This window comes from Ruditapes philippinarum, unplaced genomic scaffold (assembly GCF_026571515.1).
Source record: "Ruditapes philippinarum isolate M1 unplaced genomic scaffold, ASM2657151v2 ctg652_1_1_1_1, whole genome shotgun sequence".
NCBI lineage: Eukaryota > Metazoa > Mollusca > Bivalvia > Venerida > Veneridae > Ruditapes > Ruditapes philippinarum.
The window spans coordinates 263,895-273,831 of NW_026855528.1; the positions used below are offsets into that span (position 1 = coordinate 263,895).

At 31.0% G+C, this 9,937-nt stretch overlaps 1 protein-coding gene across 2 annotated transcripts; it reads left to right on the plus strand.

The window, feature by feature from the left end:
- Positions 1-865: 865 nt before the first annotated feature.
- Positions 866-9,666, plus strand: LOC132743634 (uncharacterized). 2 transcript variants are annotated; one of them, XM_060732178.1, is made up of 6 exons: positions 866-993; positions 1,396-1,446; positions 2,719-3,033; positions 3,951-4,022; positions 7,159-7,234; positions 7,763-9,666. In XM_060732178.1, the coding sequence occupies exons 1-6, from the start codon at positions 948-950 to the stop codon at positions 8,271-8,273; spliced, it is 1,071 nt and encodes a 356-aa protein (XP_060588161.1). In that variant the 5' UTR covers positions 866-947; the 3' UTR covers positions 8,274-9,666. The 2 variants fall into 2 exon arrangements, with proteins under 2 accessions (XP_060588161.1, XP_060588163.1); XM_060732180.1 differs by having other exon boundaries at positions 1,396-1,437; positions 7,763-9,663.
- Positions 9,667-9,937: the final 271 nt, after the last annotated feature.

The following is a 9,937-nucleotide window of genomic DNA, read 5'->3' on the forward strand; positions in this document are numbered from 1 at the left end:
TTGTTGTTGTTATTATTGTCTGTAAATGTTTCAAAATCGAAGATGGCTGTCTTCTCCATTTAGATAAAAAATACGTTCCAGGACTTATGGTGTATTAACTGCTAATTTATAATAAATTAGAAAAAGCATATAAGATTATCCATAGACAATATACTTTAACTAAAAAAATGAAAAAAAAAATGTTACAAAACAAGAATTTTTCACCAAAATTAGGTGTAAGACCACATATTAACATGGAAAACGCGATTTTTTGGTAATTTCAGGTATTTTCATCATTTTTTGTTAAAAAAGAATATCATGTCTGTCTTCATTAATGGGTTACATACACCGAATATTATGATCTCTTCAATCACTTGAAATATTTTTCTTATTGTCGTGTTTTTATGATCTTATTGAAAATAACATATTTTTGTATTATCTTGGATGCCTTGATTAAAATTCCTTATAAACTACATTAATTAGTAATGATATTATTATTTCATTTTTATCTCTTTTTTTATTAAATAACTTTTAAATACATGTATGTCATTTAACATGTCAAAATATTCTATAACGAATTTATTCAACAGTACAGTTCCTTTTATCAGGAAAACCAAATTATTATTATAAAATTATTTTATCTAGTCAACTGTGTGTATAGATAATATAAATGTCACGATTATCTAATTAATATCAAAGTTACAATCGTACTGTGTGAAAATTGTGTCGATATTTTGTTCTTTTCAATTGCAACAATAGATCTTCTTTAAATACGTTAGATTTGTGATAATATCACATTCACGTAACCAAATGACCGAATAAATTTTCGGTTAAATTGACAATTAAAAGTATGAAGTTGTATTTCCTGTTAACAATTTGAGTGCAACGGGAAATGGTCTTCCTCTTAAATTATTATAATACGTATATGAAAACTCAAAATTTCATGTTATTACTGCATAAATGACAGAATGGGAATTTACTATCTCATATGCACACTTTTTTGGTTTCACGGAGGTATGTTTACACACCGTTTATCTATTATATTTTAAACTGAATCCTTCAAGGACATGTAATGCATATTGTTCCATTTTGTTAAATGTACTAGCATATTATATAAATATTTATGTGTCATTTACAAAGCTAAAATTTGACAACTGTTTTCAACCATAAAATGTAAACTGTAAAGGGCGATCTATTTCAGCCCAGACCTTGCTTAATTTAATCACAAGTGAGTTATTTATATTGCAGGTTTATGTAATGCAAACATGTTTGATAAATACTTCTAGTAAAAGAGATTAACGAATTGTATTCAAACATATTTCTCGTACTTGAATGTGGTAGAATGTAATTGTGCTAATCGGATTCAATACATTATGCTGATAAGATTCTGAGACATCGTGTTATTACTTTTTTCAGGCATTTACTGTCGGTCATTTTGTGGAAACAGACGTCAACCCAGTATGTATAGTTAAGTAACGATTCAAGAATTCAAAATATGTATATCTTTCACTTCTATGGACATAAAATGCAAACGTTTTGAATTGAATAAGAAGCCAATTGAAGTCCATGCGAAAGAAACTTAAACGCTCCTTTCATAAGTATAAGGAATAACGTCGACAATGTAAAGGATATCAAACTTTGATTTAAATTGAGTTGGCTTACATTTGAAAAAGTATTGTCCATGGTTTAAAATTGATTAAACTTTCATTGCATTAGACTAAAGATTTCAATGATTAAGGATGTAGCCACAGATTTCAATAACTTGTAAATGGTAGTTAAAAGGTATATAAATTAATCTGGGATAAGAATAGTCTGAGATGTAAATGGAAGTAAAATGCTTTATAGTTTAAACAATATTAGAATAGACTAAGATGTAAATGGAATAAAACGCTATATTGATTCGTGTAGATTAGAAAAGTCTAAGATGTAAATGGAAGAAAAACGCTATATAACTTAGTTTTGGATTAGAATAGTCTAGGATGTAAATGGAAGTAAAACGCTATATAAAATAGCTCAGGTTAAGAGTAGTCTAGGATTTAAATGGAAGTAAAACGTTATATAGTTTGGTCAAGATTAGAATAGTCTAAGCTGTAAATGGAAGAAAAAATGCTATATAACTTAGTTTTGGATAAGAATAGTCTAGGATGTAAATGGAAGTAAAACGCTATATAAATTAGTTCAGGTTCAGAGTAGTCTAGGATGTAAACGCCCAATAAATAAGTTAAGGATAAGTGTAGTCTAGGATGTAAATGGAAGTAAAACGCTATATAAATTAGTTCAGGATAAGTGTAGTCTAGGATGTAAATGGAAGTAAAACGCTATATAAATTAGGTCAGGTTCAGAGTAGTCTAGGATGTAAATGGAAGTAAACCGTTATTTTTATACCGTTATAGTTTAGGATCTACAGCGAAATATTTTTCTCCTTTAATTGATTTAGGTGAAATGAATATACATTTATTTAAGTATGTCAAACCAGATTGAATGTTATTTATTTTAAACCTGGAACTACTAGTGGCTTCATGGAAACTGATCAAAGATCGTTTGGGAGCACAGATGTACTATTACAACGGTGGCGCAGAGTGATGTTTATACTCTCGAAGCATAGACATATTTGTAAAAATATCTAGAAACAGGTCATTGTAATTACTGATATCTCCACTTAGATAAACTAGTTTTTGTAAATTTAATATAAATCATTAAATGAATCATAATAACATCTTTTTCTTTGGATATTTACAGTTGTAAATATTTGCACAGATCATAAAGTTGGACCGTCAAATTACATTCTTATTGATACAGCACGTGTTCCAGATTTCCAACAAACATCATGTGAATGTGATATTTCAACCGGCAGACATGACCCTTTTAAATTACTTCTTTACTTAGTAAATTACACTCAACGATTTAGCATGAAATTTGAATTAAACGAAATTGTCATTGACAAAAAGACAATCGCTACTTTACCAACAACACTTACAAGGAATAATAAAAAGCTTTCATTTTCTACTCGTGCAAATCATCAAAGAGATGGGGCTTGTCTCTGTGTGTATTCAAGTAGGTATCTATCATTTATACAAGCTAATGTTATTTCCTTTTTTAATTACAAATGTACCGTAAATGTATCATTTAACAAAGCGTTATGTTCTATGTTTACCTTCAAATATTTCTGCAATAACAAAATTACCCAGACATAAGTCTGAAATAAGATTACCATATACCAAAGTTTCCGTGACCGAGTTTATTAGTTAACTTTAGGAAAAGCGAACTTAAGTATCGTACAAACGCTTAAAGACAAAACGGTTTAAGATAATCAAAATTGTAAGATTGTAAGATTAAGTCTAAAACAAGAAAAGCCATGCTACTTTTATCTAAATTTTATTGTATTAACATGGTTCGGTATAATATTACACATATCACATCCCTCTGTTTTAACCCTTAAAATTCAACAATGTATAACTCGGCTCTGCATGAGTTATCATTAAATTTCTCTCATAACGTGCCACCACACTCAGATAACACATTAGTTAACGATATAAATATTATCATATCAATTCTTTTTCACAATTTAGAACCTAAAGGTTTTCATATTCATCTCTGTAAACACGATCAATATACATTTCTTATCCGAACTGTAAATAGGATTTCGCCAGCGTCAGCGTCAATCCTTCGTCCACTTAAGAAATGTTACGATACAAATTTTACTCTCACAAAATGCACAAAAAGACCAAACATAATACAGCCATTGATTTTATGTTACTTTAAGTGTTAGACTTACTTTACTTATTCTTACTCTGGGTGTAGTGTAATATATATAAACAGGTGCTTAGTTTTCGATTTCACGCTTTCATACATGTTTTCTTTCTAACCGAGAGATTTCCAATTTTAAGGCATTCTTTTCGACTTTCTTTTCGAGACTTTTCAAAAATACTTATTATAATGTTATATAATTGTCTATTATCGCTGTTTTGTAGCAAACAACAGTATCAAGTTCAACATAGCTTGTAAGAGGTCAACAATACATCCACCAAATCCAGACATTTCAAGTAAGTTTAAACAATAAGATCCCAAGACAGTCATTTCTCCACGTGTTGTTTTCTAAGATTGTGCATTAAACAAAGAAATATCAAATAACTAAGCTTCTTAATTAAATAGGTAAATAATTTTTCAGCACTTTAAAAAGAAATAAATTAGTTGATAAATTTACTCTGTTTACATAAATTAAGAAATAGTGGAGCAGTTAAGTGATATATCTAACAAAAATAAAGACATGCACATATTGTGGCGTAATGCAGTTAATAAGGATGTTGTTATATGTGTAATTGCTGGTTAAGATGTCTGTACATTTTTCGCAAGTTTGTTCTAAGAATTTGTTATTTCCTTGTTGTCGGTTAGGTTGATAAACGGCTTTATTTTTCTTATATATATTTTACGCATACATTTAAAAATTATCTCATTTCTCATTTTACTTTATAAAAAATCATTTTATTGCATTATATTTATTTCCATTCTTTACAACACAATGTGGTCCCAGCTTTGCCGTGTACAAATACGCCTCGCTTTCAAGTATGGGAACCAACATATGACCACATAGCCGACTGTTTCCCACCTTCAAAGCGCAGCGCATTTTGCGCACGGCAAAGCTGGGGCCACGTTTGAATTTATCGAAAGATTTTGTAAATGGAGTTAAACGGCGATAGTCTTGATGTTTATTTCGGCTGTTGCGTGGTTTATATTACCGTTGAAGTTTAGAATTGACCATCATCGTGAAGAATTATATCTTCTATGTCGATGGACCAAAGGATTCTGTGAAAATATTGGAAATGGAATAAAATACATGGTGATGTTGACGGTAGGTGTGCAGATTTGTTCCGCGGATATTTTTATCGTGTGTATTATTATAGATGTTGAAATATGATTTTTTTTCAAAACGGCTTATATTAAGTTTTTTTGATATATATGATCAGTACATGTGCTGCGATTGACAAATATACATTTTATTTGGATTTTAAAGGCGTTTTAAGCTCCACACTACAAGTGTCTGTGATTATTACGGGTACATCTTATATAGTCTTATAGTTAGACAATTAATTGAACCCTACTTGTTCATGACAATTACATTTTCTTCTGATGTAAAGTGAAAAAAAAGACATGCTAATGTTTGCTAACAGTCACTGTCGACGACTCTACAAAGTTCACCATTCAGACATTTATATGTGCATATTGTAACGGGTATGCGCTATCAGGATATATTTAGGAAGATATCTGAACTGTTTGTTCCTAAACAAAACTTGTGAGTGGATTTGACGGAATGGACCAAATTCGAATCAGACGACAATATAGAATTTAAACAACGATATTTATTTGTATTATATTTTACTTTTAAGAAACGATGTATAAATAAATTAACTCTTTAATTTATATGAACAAATTTATACGTTATTTAATTAATGTTATGAAAATTGAAGTAGAGTCTTATTGCTTGTCTGCTGTGTTCAAATGATTCCAGGCATAAACAAAAATGTATTTACATTACTGCTGGTCAGTTCCTTCTAACCTGCTCCTGCCCCGTGGTATACAGGTATTCAAGATTTACAATGTAATGTTCCAAAAGTTTCCGTTAAACATTTCCGTTAAATTTATTAATGTGACTAATTTATATGTTCTTGGCCGAATTTTTAAAAGAAAAGCTGTTATGCTATGCGCGCGTTCCTATTTTAAATGCCCCGCGCCATAATACTTTTGGTTAAAGCCCGAATAGTGGTAAATCGGTAGTACCAGCCAATCAGAATGTTCAATTGTTGAACGCTGCCATTCTCGTCCAATCAAAAAGCTTCCCGGTTTTCCACGAAGAAAAGTGTGCATCCGCCATACAACTTAAACATCTCTCGTGGAATTGATTTAGGCATGAAAAGTTACTCATATGTAATTATACGTCAAGCTTATACGTTACTTTTAGTCATTTTATAATTTCATCTACAAACCATACAGTAATTAGCGTCTCTGAATGTTTCTCACAAAACTGTAATTTTATGAACACCATGACGTCACAGTTCGAATCATTGTTTCTAAATAGGATTAGTCTGCAACTTGAATAAATATGGGATTTGCGAACAAACAAGTTAGTTTATAATAAGTGCATATGCTAATAAGTAACTACAATAACAGTTAAGTCTGGGGATTATGTTTTTGAATGACTTTCTGACATTGTCATTTGTTTTCGCTACCCGGAAGTATAAATTGACATTCAGTCAACGTACCTTGTATTTTTCAACGAAGAGAGTGTTAACTGTCACAAAGGACCGAACGGTATTTTAAACACTTTTTTATGTTCAAATAATAAAGAAACAGGAATGGTATATGTGCTTACATTACAATATTTACTGTTTACATATTGCATTCTTGATTACCTGTTTACCTTTACAGTTTACTTTTGATTTTTTTGTGTATATGTAAAATGAAACGTGACTTTCACATTATCATAGACAAACAACATGTTATTGTTGAATATGTAGGTTAAAGCTAATGATAAGAGGGGTTGATATATGTGAATCCGGATCTTTAACTGGTTCTTGGCTCGCGTGGAACTTATAAGAATACACATCGGCAAACCATATCCTCAGACTAATAAAATCCATCCTAGTCAAACAAAAGTTCCAGATAAAAATACTCTTATACTCAAAATAATATCTTTATTGTATTTATAGTTAAAAATGAAGGTAAATTTACCTGTTATCGTTATACCTTTGCACGTGGACGTATTTAAAGTCCGAGGCTTCAGCAGATGATTATGCACGAAAACATGTGCATAAGCGCTATTCTTGTGCATAAGTATACGTCTAATTCGGTAATTTCGTTTTGTTTTCTGTTTGTTTAAAGAACAATTTTGTCATGATTCAACGTTAAAGTGCGATGCCATTAAACGGTTATGTTTTGAATTGAAACAAACGGGCCGTCGTTGCAGTAAGGGTTTTTTTACATGGCGCCTATGTGTCCCGCATATTGAAAAATCTTGCAATCGTCTCTGTTAAAGTCTACCTGCTTGAGCAGTTTTTACGCATGAATACACGTTTACATAGGATAGTTCTGCAATACAAACATCCATACTAATGATTGGGTTGGGGGATGGGGGCTTAAATTATATATATCTAAAAGCATATATTAATAACCTTATATTTTCAGTTCCTGCACTATTAGCAACATTGGCATTCGTATGTTGTTCAGCATTTGCTGTCATCAGTGTTGTTTGCTACAAAAGGTATGTTAAGGTATAAATGCCACAGACTAAAGATATTTTACATTATCGGTAATATAATATAAAAATTATAAAGTTTCGATTTCAAACTTTATTTCTAATAAACTCAGCAATTTCAAAGCAAATCTTCAGAAATATTTGTAATTCTTTAATTATATCCTGCAAATTTGAACCTTGAAATGCAATCTAGTTTTCATACTCGTTCTTGTTATAATGTGTATTAACTTGAGGTTGGACATTATTTAGCTCAGACAAATACTTACTTCAATTAGAAATTCCAGAAATTTGCCATATACTAGTATCTCTATGTTTTAAAAAACACAATTATCTATATCTTATCTATATCAACTATGTTTGGTTGTATGTTACATTAGAAGTTAATCACATCCCATCATATTTATAGGTATGATTTAATGTTTACCAAATATCAGGTATAACAAACAAAGCATTTATAATATGAAATATCAAATGTATAGTTTGTGACTTAATATATGTACTAGTTATATTTTAAGATTCATTTATTTATTTCAGAAGAAAATCAGCAATGGTTACAAAAGATAAGACAAGACATTATGTAAACACAGAAACAGAAGGTGACAATTACATGACGGAGAATCCAACGTATAATAATGGTCAAAGTTCCATTGCTGGTTCAGTCATACATAGCGATGCCGGAATAATTTCAGGCCAATATGAAAGTATTGGAAGTATTCAAGAAATCGCTGACGGTAAACACTGCTCAGAACACCTACCTAATCATCCTGTATCCTATGACTATGTAGAGCTGTCTTTGACTGGCGTAAACACGAGTGCTGCAAACAATAAAGCAATACATGGCACTATTGACAGTGAGCGTAACTTTTCAAATTTGAAAGAGGAAGACAAGACGGTGTATGACTGTACAAACGCAACACCGCCTCAACAGGCAATCGGGCAAAATGATTATAATCATTTAAGTACTATTTCTCCTACAGAGCAGTGTGTTTTCGGCCTTTATGATAAGGTTGAACAAGTTGCTTTAACAAACAATGAAAAATACTAAAATTAGAAGTTAGTTATGGCCTACAAATGTTTCAATTTTCTGAATACGACTATATTGAACAAATGCATATCTATGTAAATATTCAAACATATCGTATTGTGGATATGTTTTTGAAAAAGTGCAAACCTACTTAAAGATGTAAAAAGCTCTTATAATGGTTTTTAATAAAAGAAATCATTCATGTCAATCATTTATTTCAGCTATATTACGACTACTACATGTAAAAAAGACAAAAAGACAACAACACACACACGCGCGCACCAACACACACGCACGCACGCACACACGCACCAACACACACACATACACACAACAAATGGAAATTGAATGGCATAGTAACGATGAAGGCCAACACGTAAAGATAAAACCACTTATAATTATGTAAACAAATTAAAAAACTTTATATATGTTCATTATACAATGTACGTTTAGTTTTATAAAAAGTTTTTACATGGAGTATATAAAATTTGACTTAATTTACTTTTAACGATCATATTCCGACAATGTTACAAATTGGGAATTTGTTTGGCATTAATATGACATATAAACTAATAAATGCTGCTTGTTAGTTCCATTTACATAATCATTTTATTTTCATTAATAACAATGTCAATGTTTAGTTTCTGAAAAAGGAAGTATAAAAATTATACATGTATACTAATATTTAAAGCATGGGATCCTAACAAATTTGTGTGTTAAATATACCTTACGATAACCTAAGCAGGGTGGCTGAATTGTCTGCCAGTTGATTGCAATACGTATCTATTTACCAGAGTCAATCTATTTTCATAAATTGACTTGAATTGATAATGTATTCGAAAATGGAAAGGAATGATAACTCATATTTCAGAATTACGTTAATTAGGAGAATATATCATCATGCCCTTACCTGATACAAAAAGGATAATAACAGAGCTTTGATAGGACCAATCACAAATCAAATCTTGCATTCTCGCCTCCCAATTAACGATAAGGTAAACATACGTTACAGTGTCCGTAAAAGACCCGAATATACAACAACTAGAAATTGCAAGTGACACGATATTTCTGTATATATTTTGTATGTTTTGACTTTGATTTCCTTTGAACCAACATCTCATCGCCAGTAATAATATTAAAGAAAGATCGATTGATTTATTAAGGAATGTTTGGGAATTCCTTGCTTGAAGTTTTGCTCTTAAGTACGGATATTGGGTAACCAACTAGCACTTATCCTTCTCATTTTTAAAACACGTCTGAGAATTGTATAAGCGGCTCATACAGAGATACAAACGCATTTAGCTGATACCTACTAGCTATCAAATCCATTACTTTTTCTACCGTTTTTTGGCGAAGTTGCAGTTTTCGGACGACTTGAACTGAATCAACTCCTTACGTATACACCTCCGTGTGGCAGATGAAAAAAAAAGTTAATTTTCCCTTGAACACAACATATTTCAGTATGTGTATACCAATAATACAGCGGTTTCTTGTTATAGTACCGATTATAGGTCAAGAAGACCTTTTCCCAACCACTTTAACTTTTGAAGATAGCATTAATCGAGCTATTGTCAAAGCAAGACTGAACTGATTTACACATGTATTGTACCAATTGAGTGCTCGGACAACTATCTGTGCGATACATGTACATAGTTCGTGCAAAACATGGTTAAAAGCGAGATACT

Bases quoted from the DNA above. Each gene is read 5' to 3' on its own strand.
- LOC132743634 (XM_060732178.1), top strand. From the start codon at position 948: ATGGGAATTTACTATCTCATATGCACACTTTTTTGGTTTCACGGAG. The intron at 3,034-3,950 runs GTAGGTATCTAT...GCTGTTTTGTAG, and splicing joins TTGTCTCTGTGTGTATTCAA to CAAACAACAGTATCAAGTTC. The intron at 4,023-7,158 runs GTAAGTTTAAAC...TTATATTTTCAG, and splicing joins ACCAAATCCAGACATTTCAA to TTCCTGCACTATTAGCAACA.